The following is a 16,671-nucleotide window of genomic DNA, read 5'->3' as shown; positions in this document are numbered from 1 at the left end:
CTGTAGGGGTCGCAGGCAGGGTCTGGGGCAAGGGGTGGGAGTGCAGGGAGTTAGGGATGAGGGAGAGGGTGCAGCTGGTGCATGGGGGACAGACTGCAGGTGGGAGAACTGGTGTCTGGGGTCAGTCCTTGGGGGAGATTGATTCTGAGGGCAGTTGCTGGGTGGGGTGGGAGGGGCTGGATGCTGGAGGAGCAGTCCCTGGGAGGGGTATTCTGCCCTGGAGAGGACACCCTGTCTCTACAGGGTGGGCACATTTGCCAGCCCAGTATTAGGGGTGGGGTCTGAATGCTGGGGGAGCAGTCCCTGGCGGGGGAGAGGGCTGGATCAATCCAGGGCAATCCCTGGCTGCGAGGGCACCCTGCACTGGGGTGCCCTCTCCATCTTTGCAGGCACGCTCTTGGAGTACGCCCTCTGGGCACTCAGCCCAGCTCTGGAAAAGAGGGTGGCAGTACACCATGCCATTACCCTTACAGTAAATTTAATTAATTTTAACAGTGAATGTTTTGACTTATTTTGCTAAATTAAAATGCTCTTGGTAGACATTTGTCAGTGTTGAAAGAAAGGTACTATATCGATTTGAATCATATTGCTGTCATATAACAAATACGAAACCTTATTTTTTGTAGATGTACAGGTAGTATATATATTGTGTGGATGCGGCTCACAAAAAACATAGAGAGCTGCATGTGTGTCCCACAATGTTAAATAGGTTGAGAACCACTGATTCAAATAAATAATTTTCTTCTTACAATTGGTTCTTCTAAGTTAGCTCACTTCGGTACCTCTTTTGATTCATGTTCATACATTGCAAAAGTGTTCATGATATCACTGTCTACAAGTTAATTTTTTTCTTTTTGCTCAAGTCACAGCATTCTTCTGGAAACTTGGGTTCTGGACCCCTTATTATTATTAAGACTTCCTCCCCTCCCTTTATATTTCCCTCCTCTAGACTAATAGCTTGTCACTAGCCCACCTCAAATTTTCATAGCTGAACTTCCATAAAGAGGGAGTGTCCTCAGTACTAGGGAAAGAGGGAAACATCAGTACCAAGGAAGCAGTCTCTATTGGCCTCCCAAACTTTCTTGCCCTCCCAGGATTACTTCATCTACCCACAGTCACTGAACCCATTTTTTTATTTTCCACTGCACGCATCCGATGAAGTGGGTTTTAGCCCACAAAAGCTTATGCTCAAATAAATGTTAGTCTCTAAGGTGCCACAAGTACTCCTCGTTCTTTTTACAGTCACCACTGTTTCCAGAGTACAGCTAAGCTTTTGATAGTTTTCCATAACCATGGTTCCTGGATCATCTTTTTTAAGAGGGAGATTAAAGCCTTCATGGGCTGGAGAACGGAGTAGGTCGGTTGACATCCTCTCCTCTAAGGGGGAAATAAGAGAAAATAAGAGCCTTCATACAGGCTGAATGGGGGTGGGGAGAGGAAGTCTTTAAATTCCTTCCAACTCCTGGAGAGAACCATAACACAGTCTATAAATCATTTTTACATCCTTTTCTCCTCCAGCAGAGGGGAAAAAAGCAAAACTTGCTGCACATGGGCAACAGAATGCAGCTTTAAACAGAACAAAATCTACAGCACTGAACTGAAGTTCCTTCCTTTTGTGTGGCATAATGGCTGTTGATCCACTCCCAGTAGCCCAGCAGCTATCTTCCTCTCATAATGGCTCCATGCTGTTTTCAAGGAGGCTAACAAGTACAAGTTGATTCATAGCCCGGGGTCATTCATTACTATTTGCCTTCCTGCCCTGGAGCCCTATGGCATTCTCCCTCAGCCATGCCCCTGCCCACTGAAGGATAGCATAGCTCATCACAAGGAGATAATAACCAACTACAAATATCTGAATGGAGTAAACAGCATGGAAAGAGAAGAATGGTTCATGAGCTGTAACCAGTAACACAGAAATTGCCATACTGCGTCAGATTAGTGTTCCATTTAGTTCAGTATTCTGTTATCAGCAGAAACCAGTATGAGATGTTTCAGAGGACGGTTGAAACCTCTGCAATAAGCTATAAGGATTATATACCTAATAGAAGAGTGTTTAATCTTCAAGTCTCAAATTAAAATATTTTTAAATAAAAAAAGCATAAGTTGTCTCTAAACCAACTAGAAATAACAGCTAGCATCTTATTCTACCTGACACAGTCTCTTTTCCTTCTATCCACCCCATACTTTTCCATCTGCACTGTCCTTGTTCACATGTCTTTTTAAATCTGTGTTACTAAAATGGCTCTGTAGAGCTAATTGGGCATTTCCAGTGCTCAGTCTCCCACTTGTTATGGTCTCCTGAACTACAGAATCAGCTTGCAGGACGCAGGATGATTCAGTGCTGTCTGCAATATACATTTTCAAAAATGTGAAAAATAATAAAAACAAGTTCAGTGAAAACCTGAGCACATCTAAAACACCAGATGAAATCCAAAATGACCTATGTAACATTTTCTTCTCTGTGCCTGAAGTTAGTATCACACAAAGAGTTACTTGGCAGCAACTGAACATCTCCAGATGCAGTAGCTGATGTAATGCTGCAAGTTTAAAAATTGTAATACCCTATAAAAGGGGGTGTTGTTTAAATAGAACATATGCCTTAATGTACTGAAGTGAGAGTTACTTTCCACTAGCTGTCAACTGTTCCCTTGCTGCTCAGGATTTGTCTCTTCCATGGAATTATATATTGCAACATTAGTGTGTTTATACCATACTGTATATACTGTGTCTGCATATACATTCTAACTGTTAGACCTCTTGGAAAGGCTCAACCTCTCTTGTTTATTTACAGATATTGATGAGTGCAGTTCCTTCTTTGGTCAGGTGTGCAGAAATGGACAATGTTTTAATGAAATTGGTTCGTTCAAATGTTTATGTAACGAAGGATATGAACTTACTCCGGATGGCAAGAATTGCATTGGTATGTACTAAACCAACCAGAGATTCCAAACTTCTCTGACTTGAAATAATCAAACTGTGGCCCTATTTAGAAGTAAATAATACCATCTGAATATCTAAGATAAAATACTGAGAACAAAAGATTTACATTAAGAAAATTGGTGGCAAAAGTGTGAGGGTTTAGAATAATGTCATTTGTTTTCCTTTCCCTAGCTCGCTTAAGTTGATGAAGTCAGGAAAGAACCTATAGGCTCATAAAAGACAACCCTCTGTTGTCATCTCTGTTGTGGATGACAATAATGTCAGCCATTGTTACATAAACATAACTAATTCACTGTTGCATTAATTTCTAAATTTCTACATCCTTATATATTCTATTTATTCTTTTAAGATACTAATGAGTGTATGGCACTTCCTGGTGCATGCTTTCCTGGTACTTGTCAGAACTTGGAAGGGTCATTCAGATGCATCTGTCCACCAGGATATGAAGTGAAAAGTGAAAGCTGTATTGGTAAGGCTAACTGTTACTGTTACTTCTGAATGATTTACCAATATAGTAGACTATTTGGTGCAGACTTGATGAAAAACATGTAAATATTGTTGATGAAAAGCCACTTCTATTTTAGCAAGTCATGATGACTAGGAATAAGCAGCAGCTATCAGCAGCTGTACTTTTAGTCAGCAGGCAAGAATTATGAGCTGTAGTGAGAGAAAAGGATGTAAGGACTCAATATTTTTCATTAATCCAAATTAAAAAATATTTTGTCTAATGCTCAAAGAATTTACAGTCTTTCTTTCTTTTCCTAATCTTTTTTCCAAATGAAAAAAGAGAGACTATCTACTGAATATATATAGTGATTACAAAAATTATAATTTTTGGCAAGCAGTGCATTAAACGGCCATTAGAAGTATTAAACGGCCAACATCATAGAATTGTGACATTTAAAAATCTTAATAAAACTATTGAGCTACTTTTCCCTATGGAAACAGAGTTTTCTAAATCAATTTCTCCTAACAGATGTTTTCTGTTTTTGAGTCTTACAGCCTGTGGGAGCATGTGCATCAAGATTTCAATCCCAAATTCATAGCAGAGATGGTGAAACAGATCTTTGTTTCAGTTTTAGAAGAATATCTTTGAGAACCCTATTGAAAATCAGTTCAACGCTTTAATGTCACCTTTCTTTTCTCGTTTTGTGGAGGAGAAATACAGAGCTCTGCTCCAGTGCAGCAGCGAATTGAAACCATAGTTACCAAATTAGAAACAATACCCAAACAAGTTCAGTCCTCATCAGGAAAACTAAGAAGAGGGCTACCATGAAGTAAAATTTACTAAAAGTAATATATATGTTAAAATTAATCCTACAGTATTCTTACTGAAATTCTTACTCAGGGAGAACGCCTACTGAAGTCAGTGGGAGACATGCTCAAGTAAGGACAGAAGAAAACCTCTGTTCATACTTCAATATTTGGTCTGTAACAATTTAATCTATCTAAATCTAGGAACAAAGACAGATCTCAAAGACAGTGTAGATTTTCCTCTTTTAAAAGTATGATATATTTTCTAAGATCACAAGTTTTTCATGCAAGTATCATTCTACATTGTTCAGTTTGCCTGCTGACTTCGCAGCTCCTTTTGGCTGCTGCTGCCTATATTAACAACTGAGTTTAAGATTAATCCAAATCACCTACAGTTATAAAATCCTTCAAAATGAAAGTTGTTGCGTCCCCAGGAATATCACTGTTTAAGACCATGTTTAATTTCCTCTCAGTGTCTTGTATGTTTTTGGACAACACCACAGTAAAAGTGTAAAATATTCCCTTTAGTCAACTTGCAGTTCCAACAAAAAACAGAATTGCATATTCCTACTTTCTTCATCCTGCCGTGTTAAGCAAAAAATATTAATAGAATTTTTTTTATATATGTCATTTTTATTAATATCAAATTTTGTAATCAGTTTATTTTATGTTGCTTTTCTAATGTGCAGCCTTCTTTGTAATGTTCTGTTACTGTATTTGAAATTTGTTTATTATTGCTCAATTCAACTCACTTACACCTGTGCAACTAGAGTTTGATGTGTGAGTGAAGGCAGCGTTACTCCTGGGGGGTTTCTGTACCAAGCAATTAAAAATTCTGCAAAATTCTGCAGATTTTATTTGTCAAAATAATGCAATACAATCACACCAGTTTCAATTGTTTTGATAAGTCTTTTGAACTACAATACAGAAAAAATGTCACAATAACTATTCAGCATTTCCTAAACATATGAAAGTTAAGTTACAAATACTTGGTAACTAGTACCCTCCATTCCAGTTATAATCCTGGATTTTCATTTAAATTACATTAGAGAACACCAAACAGAAAAAAAAAAAAGTAGAATGTCATTTTAAATTGCTCAGACTTTCACACATGAAAGTCATAGAGTTTTGCTAATCATTGTCCTGGACCTAGCAGGGTACTTTGAGAAGTGCTTGGTTCTGATTGTCCTGACATTTTATTGACTGCATGGTAAATGTTTTATTTGCCCTCAAAAATCTTTTTTTTTTTAAATGGGTAAGTAAAAATCTAACCCCATTGTACCACTTTGGCACAGGAAAAAAGTGAGAAAGTGCATAGATCTTCCTACCTGATTCCCTTACTGTCATTTATAAGGCTTTACATCACTCTGGCAATGTAGGGGCCTTAAAACTTCTTTAAAAGTTTTTATGCTCCTGGGGGAATTGACTGAAAATGGGAACAGTTAACTAACAATAGAATAATTAACAGTGTTACTATGCAGATAGGTTTCAGAGTAGCAGCCGTGTTAGTCTGTATTCGCAAAAAGAAAAGGAGTACTTGTGGCACCTTAGAGACTAACAAATTTATTAGAACATAAGCTTTCGTGAGCTACAGCTCACTTCATCCAATGCATCCGATGAAGTGAGCTGTAGCTCACGAAAGCTTATGCTCTAATAAATTTGTTAGTCTCTAAGGTGCCACAAGTACTCCTTTTCACTATGCAGATAGGTTGCTACATTTCTGCCTCGGAGAATGAGATCAATTAACCATCAACAGCAACATTAACAAAAAATTTTTTTTAACAAAAGCTATTTTCTTTAACTTATAAACAAACAATTTTCAGTAACATGATACTAATATTTAATTGTTTTTTCAAGAAGTTACATTTTACTAGGCAAGTAGACTGCTACACTTCTATCTCCGGGACAGAGCCTTCCTCCTGGATACCCTCCTCTGCACCCCTCGAGCCACAGTATCAAGAGAGAGGGACAGTCTCTCTCTCACTTGTTGGCCAACCCTGCCCGCTGATGGTGATCATCTCCCCCACCAAGTCCCTCCTCCTCCCACAGTGATTTGCATCTCTGAAGCTGCTCCAGGCACCCTGGGCTGCCAGGGAAGAGATGCGCGTCCCCCTGCAGATTTTCTTTGAATTTTTCTGCATGGGGGGGAATAGAAATATGCGGGCCATATGAATTCTGCTCCCCTGTATTGGTGCAGAATTCTGTCAGGAGTACAGTGCATCTCCGTGTATGTGCAATTACATCAGATGTTGTACCATAAATCAGTAATTGTAATTTTTTCTAAATGTCATTATTTATCATCATTCTCTCTCAAGACCTGGAGAGCATTTTGATCCTCTAATGAGAAGATTTGATTTGACTAGAGGTTTACAGCATGCATGACCCCTGTCAGAAGCAAAGCCTAATGAGGGGAGCTGGTCAAGCTTTTAGGTTGACCAGCTGAAAATCCACCCAGGTCCGCAAAAGTTCCGGACCCATATTGCTCATTGAAATAAATGTGACTCGGTATCTGTTTTGTAAATTTTATTAAAATTGTTGAACTAAAATCAAATCAAGAAAACATATCACCAAAGAGAAGTTATTAATATTAAAATAAGAATCAAATCAAGTCAAGCCAGAAACCATATCATATGATGAGTATTCTATGATGTTTAGAACAGCAGTTAGATCTATGAATTCTACAGTTGTTTGAGAAGACTTTCCCAGTTGAGAATGTCTGGCCTTCCCAAGAAGTGCAGGTAATGGCTATCAACTTGCCTTTTGAGGGTTTGGATCTCTCTAGTTCCATGCTGGAGAATCTGAAAAGGACCAGAAACACAAGAAGATCCCTAGAGTTCACTCATTTCACCTAAACTTAATCTTTTAAAATATGTGACTACTGGGAAATTACCAAAATAATCCATTCTAACCAGGTGATCATGTCTTCCCAAAGTTGAGTATGTCAATTCTAATTTTGCTGCATGAAATTGTGAGTTCATATCAAAACACTGGTTCCTTCTGCTAGGAATCTCAGTACTTCTGACACACTTCACCGTTCTGCTCACCATTTCTTCAGTGCCACTATTCATCTGTGGCCAGAATACAACTTCTCTAGCTCTCCTTTTTGATGTGCTCATTCCAAGGTGATCTTTGTATATTCATTCCAATGTTTTTCTTTCCCAGCACTCTGTGGGAACCACAAGCTCTTGCGAGTGTGTCTGCCATTACTTAGTGGTGTTCAGGTTAGAACTTCAGGATCACATCATAGTTCTGTATTTTTTAAAGTAGTCACTATAGCCTTGATGGTGCTTCTCCAAGCCACTTTTTGTGTATTGCAATCAGAGATTTATGATTAACTTTCTGCTTTGAAGCTATGGCCATAAAATTGTGAAATCTAGTACATCCATCTGCCAGACCTAATGTCTCTTTTTTCAGTTTGCAGATATGTCTTCTTTGCAGCCATTATAGCCATCCATGCATACAAACCTGGTAATCAGTCAGTTCCATAACTCTGCAATAGTACCACTCCCAGCCCTCTTTTCAAGGAACACGTGGAGAGTTTGATGTCTTTCAGGGGGCCAGAAAATTGCAGCTCTGGAGCTGCTACCGGAATGTTGTTTAAATCATTGTACTCTCTTTTGTGCTCTGGCATCCATGCCCATTATGGTATCAGTGTTCACTTTCATGCCTGCTAGATTCTCTAACATCTGTCTCATAAAGTGAAATATTTCTGGAGCCTAATATATTCCAAAAGGCAGTTTTAGGAAGCAGTATCTGCCAAATGGTATGTTGGAAGTGCAGTTCTCCTTTGTTCCTATGTGTGCTCTACCATAGAATGCAAAAAGCAAAGGAGTACTTGTGGCACCTTGGAGACTAACAAATTTATTTGAGCATAAGCTTTCGTGAGCTACAGCTCACTTCATCGGATGCATAGAATGTGCATGTGTTCATGCGCTCTTGCTCAGAGATTTTAGTTAGCAGTGTCCGCACCTGCACTCTTTATATCCTTGGATTCTGATGCAAGGATATATAGGGAGAGGCAGACATACCGCTGCTCCAGTTCCTTCTCAACTGCCCTTTACTCAAGACAGAGCATAGTGGTGTCCACTGTGAACTTCTCAGCTCTTATCTTCTTAAGAAAATAAGAATTTTATTTATTTTCTTCCTAATTGTTATATTATTTGCTTTAGCATGTGTTTGTGTTTCTGCCCCTCTCCCCTGATCACTTTGCAGTCAGGGTCTTCTACCCTCACTTTTGTTGTCTACAACCTCCCTGCTTGGGTTATGCCAAAGATCCAGGGTTTCAAACCCTGCCAGATCTGCCACAGGTCTTTCCCCCTCTGCAAAAAGCATCCCAGCTGCCTTGGAGAGTCATAGGTCTCATCTAAGAGCAAGGTCTGCATGAGGCTTAAAAGCAGATCTCACAAGCTGAGGGAGGATAGATTGACTCTGCTCCTGATGGAGTGCTCATTGAGACCTGTGAGGGGGTCCAACTCCCTTCCCCCATATGTTGGCCTCAGTCACTTAGTTGAGACTTCACTTCAAAAGACCATAAGGCAGATTCAGAAGTAAAACACTCAGAGGTAGAAAACCCATTCCCCGGAGAGAGACTCTCCAAAAGGGGGAAGTCACTTCTTTAGGACAGGGAGTAAGGAGACTTTGCGTCCCAGTGTAAATACTGCTAAGGTTTCTGCAGGCCTCAGTACTAAGATACCAGTACCCAACAGAAAAGACTTTTGGTATGCCTCGTGTCGAGATGTCTTCTAACAAACCACCGTGAGTGGCACCGTTGTTGGTACTGGAACCGTAGACCTCTAGGAGACCCCTAAGAAGCCTTCTTCAACCAGTGCTCCAGTACTGCTCTTTACGTATACAGCCACAAGGAGCACATTGACCTTACCTCCACACTGCTCTCCATACTGTCCATCTCAGGTCGCATGCACTCAGACTGTAACTTTTCATTATCCCCACTGCCATCTCAGGTTCCCGTTAGCACTGTGAAAGAATCATCGAATATTACGGTTGGAAGAGACCTCAGGAGGTTTTGGCCCAATCCTCCAATTTGTCTGGGTCCCTCTGGACCCCTCTCCCTACCCTCCAGCGTATCTACCTCTCCCCCCCAGCTTAGTGTCATCTGCGAATTTGCTGAAGGTGCAATTCATCCAGATCATTAATAAAGATGTTGAACAAAGCCGGCCCCTGGACCGACCCCTGGGACACTCCGCTGGATACCGGCTGCCAACTAGATATTGAGCAGTTGATCACTACCAGTTGAGCCCAACAATCTAGCCAGCTTTCTATCCACCTTATAGTTCATTCATCCAATCCATACTTCTTTAACTTGCTGGCAAGAATACTGTGGGAGACCGTATCAAAACTTTGATAAAGTCAAGATATATCACATCCACCGCTTTCCCCATATCCACAGAGTCAGTTATCTCATCATAGAAGGCAATCAGGCATGACTTGCCCTTGGTGAATCCATGTAGACTGTTCCTGATCACCTTCCTCTCCTCCAAGTCCTTCAAAATAGATTCCTTGAGGACCTGCTCGATGATTTTGCTGGAGACTGAAATAAGGCTGACCAGTCTGTGGTTCCCTTTTTAGCCCATGTCCCCATTCAGGACATTTGCAGAACTGCCACATGGTCTTCAGTTCACACATTCACCTCGCATTATGCGATCGTCTCCCAGACAAGGGAAGACACCAGGTTTGGTAGGGCTGTGCTCTTCCCTGAGAATTTGTGAACTCCTTCCCACCTCCAACAGATATAACTTGGAATCACCTATTGTGGAAAATACAAAAGCAATCACTCAAAGAAGAAAAGACCTTTTCCATAACTGGTGTTCTTCGAGATGTGTTGCTCATGTCTATTCCACATCCTGCCCTCCTTCCCCTCTGTCGGAGTTGTCTGGCAAGAAGAAACTGAGTGTGGGGGGAGCACACAGCGCCCCTTATACCGCACCATGAAGGCGCCACTCCAGGGGTCTACGGGTACTGCTAGGGGAAAAACTTCTGACACCAGTGCATGTGGCGAGCACGCACACCTATTGTGGAATACACATAAGCAACACATCTCGAAGAACACCAGTTACGGAAAAGGTAACTGTCTTTTCCTCTCCCATGAAGCCCTCTTAGTTACAGAGGAACCTAGGTTTCCCTTCCTAAGGAGTACCCAAAAGGATCCCTCTGGTACCATCTCACCATTTCGAGCCAGAGTGTCCTTAGGTTATCCTGCATCCCAGCATACAGTCTCCTCCCGCTTGGTACTGATACATCCCCACTGCCAATGTCTGGGTCTTTTTAGTAGGATATGGGGAGGATAATTCCTCAGATTGGGATTTTTCTATCCAGGATTCTGCCTCTTTTGCATTCCAACTCCATTCTCTGGAGGTAGTGCCCATGCTATCCCTGGCAGGAACCCCCGCGAGGCCCACTCCCTTTCTTTATGCACCACTGCAGTGGGCTTTCTGAATCCATGATCTACAGACACAGACTGGTATTATAGGATACTTCCCATAAGAGGCCCCATCTTTATCAACAGACCAGGTACCACTGGAATCTCCTCCCCAGGATGAGAGGAGCAGGAGTTAAAGGTTTAGAAGGTCCTCCTTACCTGATGAGGTGTCTATGGCCCCAACTCAACACTCCCTACGGGGCAGTATGCATTCCTCCCCCAGGACTAGGTCACCTATTAATGAGGTTTTACAATCACCACCTGTACTGTGTGTTAGAATCCTGCTACCATCATGCCTACTTGCAAGAGAGCAAACAAAAATATTATGTACTGGCCAAGAGACTAGAATATATTTTCTCCCATCCCACCCCCAACTCCTTGGTAACAGATGCTGTCAGCTAGAGCAGCCAATAAGCAAATTGACTCCCTAGGATAAAGAGCTCAAGAGTCTGGACCGGGGCGGACAAACTTTTTGGCCTGAGAGCCACATTGGGTTTCCAAAATTGTATGGAGGGCTGGTTAGGGGAGGCTGTATCTCCCCAAACAGCCAGGCATGGCCCTCCCCCCTCCCCCCTGTTTCTCGTCCCCTGGCAGCTCCCCCGGGACTCCTGCCCCTCCACCACCCCCTGCTCCCTGACCACCACTGGACACTCCACCCCTGACTGCCCTCTGCTGCCCCATCCAACCTCCACTTATTCCTGACTGTCCCAACCCCTATCCACCCCGATCTGACCACACCCCTGAACTCCCCTGCCCTCTATCCAACCTCCCCTGCCGCGCTGCCTGGAGCGCCGGTGGCTGGTGGTGCTACAGCCGCGCTGCTCAGAGCACTGGGTCAGGCCGTGGCTCTGCAACTGCGCTGTCTGGCTGCCCAGGGCATTGTGCTGGCGGTGTGGCGCACTGAGGCTGCAGGGGAGGGGGAACAGCGGGAGGCCAGGATCTAGCCTCCCAGGCCAGGAGCTCAGGGGCCAGATAGGAGGGTCCCGTGGGCCAGATATGGTCCGCGGGCCGTAGTTTGCCCACCTCTGGTCTGGACCATCTGGGCCAAAAGAGCTATTCATTGGCTGCTCTCCAGTTTAGGGTTGTGAATCATCAGGCTTCAATGGCAAAATATGATTCTACAAATTATGCGAAATTTACACATTTTAGTGACTACCTGTCACAAGATCAAACAGAGCAGTTTCAAGCTCTCATCTTGGAAGGCCAGATGATTGTGAAGACTTCCCTTCAAACCTCCCTCAACGTAGCTGAAACAGCCTCACATTTGATGGCAATGGGCATCATCATGTAATGAGACTCTTGGCTACAATCCTCCAGCTTCCCCAGGGAGGTTCAGAATAGAGTGGAGGACCTTCCTTTTGAAGGTCTAAGCTCTTCAGTAGTGACGCCAACAGTTCACACCACTCCTTGAAGGATTCCAGGGTGACTCTGTGATCCCTTCGGATCTATATGCCTACAATAAAAAGATGATTTAGCAAATCATAGCTTGCTCAATATTCTCAACCTTTTAAATACCAGACCTATACCAGACATGCAGAACTCTTCCAGACCTCAGAAGAAGGGGCCCTCTTCAACGGTGACCTACCAGTCTGCACCTTCCATCAAATGGCCATTTTGATAGCATGGTCGAGGGTCATGAACCACCCCCTTTTCTGGATCTCATGTTGCATGAAACCACTCTCCATCTGCTCTTTGTGGACGATCTCCCCTCTATCCGCCTGGGAACTCATCACATCAGAAGCTGGATCCTAGAAGTGGTTTCCACAGGATATTTCATTCATTTCCATTTCCCCCCTGCCCCTTTCCCTACCAGCGACACTTCTCACATAGGTCTCCTAAATCAGGAGATTCAATCTCTACTTTTGGGAGTGACTGAGCCATTTCCCCCAAAAATTTTTCAGAAGAGGGTTCTGCTCCAGGTACTTCCTAGTTTCCAAAAGGAGAGGAAGGTGGAGGTTGATACTAGACCTCATAACTATGAATATCTTTTTGCAGCCTTTCAAGATACTGACCCTAGCAACATTAATTCCATCCTTAATTCCCAGAGATTGCCTCATTGTCCTCAACCTTTAGGCTGCATACTTTCATGTAGTTAAGCACCCGTCTCATGGTTCGTTGTTGGTACAGAGCATTACCAGTACTGTTCCTTCCCCTTTGGCCTTTCAGCTGCTCTGAGGACCTTTATAAAGGTCCTCACTGTCATTGCAGCTTAACTGCATCGGGGAAGGGGGAAATAACCATCTTTCCATATCTGGGCAACTGAATCCTCTTTGAGTTCCAGTCAGAAACAAACATGGCCCTAGTCTTATTTTACATCCTGGGCCTTAGGGTAGACATGTCCAGGCTTAGACAAACACTGGTACAGCATACAGACTTCACTGAAGCCACTCTGGACTCAGCCACTAGAGCATACTTACCTGCAAAAAAGTTTACCACGATGGCTATTCTTATCTCCACTCTACAGCAGAGCCCAAATCCAAAGCAAGGGCTTGCCTGCAACTCTTAGACCACGTCAGCCTGCATGTTTGTGATGCTCCATGCAAGACTTCACCTTCAGTGCTTTCAGACCTGGCTCTGAATGGTTTACATCCCCATCAGTCTTTTCAAGTGAGCGACCATACCTCCAAGAGTTCTCTACTCTCAGTTGGTCTCCTCAGAATTTGTGAGGGAGTTCCATTTTTGCATTCGTCCCCATCAAGGGTCATCACTACGGATGCCTCTCCACTGCATTGGGATTCCAGGCTCTACAGCCCACAGCAAATGGACTCCTCAAGAAGCTTGTCTCCACATCCATGTTCTAGAATTCAGGGCAGTTCTCTACAAGTGCCAGTTTTTCCTCCACAACATTGAGGGCCGCTCAGTCAAGGTAATACTGGACAACAGAACAGCAATATACTATATAAATCACTGGGGGAGGGGGGGAGCAAGATCCTAATACTTGTGTGCAGAATCACTAAGACTGTGGAACTGGAGTTTATCCCACTGCATAGCTAGCTCAGTGGTCTACCTTCCATGCCTGCGAAACGTATCAGATTCCCTGAGCAGGCACTTTCACCAAGCGCAGTTCCTGGAGCTGCTTCTTTCTCTGCAAGTGTCATTTTGCTTTCCTCTCATAGGAGATCTCCTGATACAGGACTTGAGCACCATAACGCACTCCAATCTGTCATATCTGCACCCTAGAGCTGAGGTGCTCAGGCATAGAATTGGGTGGCTATCCCAAAGTTCAGTCTGTACTCCTGCGTAGTAGGTAACCAGTCATGAGAAAAATCTACCCACAAAAAAGTAGGCACTTTCAAGTCTGTTGTAACCATGAAATGGGGGGGAGTCAATTTATGAGTATGCCAAAGTGCCAATTATATTTTTAAAGCTGAAGTCTAACGAATTAGGTTTGCCATTATATAATCGAATCCAATAGGATAATCCCTTTTTATCGAGACCAGGGAGTGTTAGTTTACTAGATCAACTTTTAACTCACAGTATTTCTCAAATCAGGATTTGCTTATTCTTAACCAACCAATAGTTTATTAATGCATCCAGAACCACATAAATATATAGTCAACCATTCACCACTCAAATGTATACACAACCAATTGTATATACCACACACACAATACAGACCTGCAAGAAATTATTACACATAAGAGTTGAGGTTCAGAAGTTATATTAAAGAACCATGCAAATTACCAAGATTTCTTATTACATTTACTTATCAACAATTCTCAATTATTTAGTACCCAACACATTTATCACATGTCCAAGGGTGGACTTGTCTTTAAGGCACTTTGAAGAGTGTGGTTACTTCTGTTTGACTACATTAGTCCAAAGGGACATGTTTTGAATACTAAAAGTGATTACTTAAAACAATTCTTTTCAATCTCTCTTAGGTCAATTTTCTTGGATTTATAAAGGAGTTAAAATCTAAAATATGTTTACTTGAATTCTCACTAGAGAGTGTAGATTCAGCAAGATAACCTACAGTTATTTATATTAACAAACAGAAGGGGAAATACAGTCTTTGAAATGAAATCTCATCACTTCTTCTTTTCTCTTAACCCTGGGATGGGGGAAGAGTCCTTTCCACACAGCTGGTCTGGGCGTCTGTCACATTTAGGATTGTGCAGTTTTTTGTGTTAGGTTCTGTCAGTTCTCTTAAGCATACCGTGACCTTAGTTTTATATACCCTAGTTTCAGGGTTTGTTGGAGGGGGACACCCTCTTATTCCTACTGGATACTTGCCAAGTTAGTGGTTAGGTTTTATGCAGTGTAGTTGTAGACATGTCAGTCCCAGGATATTAGAGAGAGACAAGGTGGGTGAGGTAATACCTTTTATAACAGGTAATACCAGTTCATGTGTGTTACCTGCTTGTAGAATGACTCATCCACTTCCTCTTCCTGATTTGGTGGTCTAGACCCCTACCATGATATCACTACTGTTCTTTTTCCTAAAAAAAAAAAAGGAGTACTTGTGGCACCTTAGAGACTAACAAATTTATTAGAGCATAAGCTTTCGTGAGCTACAGCTCACTTCATCAAATGCATCCGATGAAGTGAGCTGTAGCTCAAGAAAGCTTATGCTCTAATAAATTTGTTAGTCTCTAAGGTGCCACAAGTACTCAATTTCTTTTTGCGAATACAGACTAACACGGCTGCTACTCTGAAACCTGTTCTTTTTCCTTGTTATTCTCACCCAGAGACTGGTTAGGTCTGTCACCCACTTTCCCTTGGACCTCCAGGCAAGTGTATACATTCTTGGTGTACAGTGCATCACTTCTTCCTTTTTTTCCATACCTATCCTTTCAGAACAAGCTATATCCTCAATACTGATACTCCAATCATGGGAGTTGCCCCACCAAGTCGCTGTGATGCCAATTAAGTCATAATTTTCTTCATGTACCATGACTTCCAGTTAATCCTGCTTGTTTCCCAAACTCCTTGACTTTCTATACAGACATCAAAGATATTTTGCAGATTGCCTTGTTGCTTTTCTTTTTTGCCTTTTTAATGCAGTTGTGATTTCTAGACCCTTCTCCAGAAGTTAACTCCTTCTCCTTGTCTTTATTACTTGAGCCTAGATGCACGTTGCCCAGATTTTTGTCACCATCTCCCATAGCTTAAAGCTCTCCTTATAGGTTAGCCAGACGACGTCCAAAGATACTCTTCCAAGCCACTTGATAGATGGAGCCCAGCCCAGCATAGTAATCCTCTTTTCTGGAACATCAGCTCATTGTCAGAGAAGCAAATGCCCTCACACTGACACCACCTGCATTGCCACACATTTACTTCCACAATTCGAAGGTCCTTGCCTAGACCTTTTCTTTCAACAGGGAGGATGGACGAAAACACAACTTGTTCCCCAAACTCTTTCATCCTTCTTTCCAGAACCTTGTAATCTGCAGTGATCCACTTAAGGTCATTCTTGGCAGTATTGTTGGTGCCTACATGGATAAGTAGGAAGGGGTAGTGGTCCAAGGGCTTGATGAGTCTTGGGAGACTCTTAGTCACATCCTGAATTCTAACTCCAGGCAAGCAGCACGCTTGTCGGGATTCCTGGTCTGGATGGCAGATGGATGATTCTGTCTCCCTTAGGAGAGAGTCCCCAACCACCACCACCCTTCTCCTCCTCTTGGGAGTGGTGGTGGTGGAACCCCCATCCTTGGGGGTTAGGACAATGCATCCCATGCCTTCCAGTCAATGGGGGTCTTCTTCTGATCCATTCCCTCAGGTGACTCTATCAAGGCATTCTCAGCAGTAGTGCCTGTGCAGAGAGTCTGAAAGTGGTTGCTTACCTTTATCTGTGTTGGGGGCATATTGGGTCTCTTCTTTTTCTTCTTTTGGAGGAACATTCTGCCAACTTTCTTCCTTGTTCTTCAGTCCCCCCCTGCGCTACCCTCTCCAATTTTTTGGCATGCCGTGCCCGCAGTACCAAATCCTGACTTCAGTCTAAGAAGTCTTCATTTTCTTAAATGCAATGCAGGGTTATTACATGGGTCTCTAGTCCTCTAACCTTTTTCTTCCAGTATGGAGACCAGCTTGCACTTTGT

The 16,671-nt window shown here is 42.7% G+C and overlaps 1 protein-coding gene across 1 annotated transcript in view; it reads left to right on the top strand.

Moving 5' to 3' along the window:
* Window positions 1-16,671, top strand: part of FBN2 (fibrillin 2) — a 247,169-nt gene that overhangs the window by 193,385 nt on the left and 37,113 nt on the right. The window contains exons 47-48 of the mRNA XM_038402837.2: window positions 2,792-2,920; window positions 3,290-3,409. Of these exons, the coding sequence (XP_038258765.1) occupies window positions 2,792-2,920; window positions 3,290-3,409 (249 nt within the window). The remainder of the gene's footprint in view (window positions 1-2,791; window positions 2,921-3,289; window positions 3,410-16,671) is intronic.

This window comes from Dermochelys coriacea, chromosome 5 (assembly GCF_009764565.3).
Source record: "Dermochelys coriacea isolate rDerCor1 chromosome 5, rDerCor1.pri.v4, whole genome shotgun sequence".
Classification (NCBI taxonomy): Eukaryota; Metazoa; Chordata; order Testudines; family Dermochelyidae; genus Dermochelys; species Dermochelys coriacea.
Note: the sequence above shows the minus strand (reverse complement) of the source record. Positions and strands in the feature narration are given on the sequence as shown.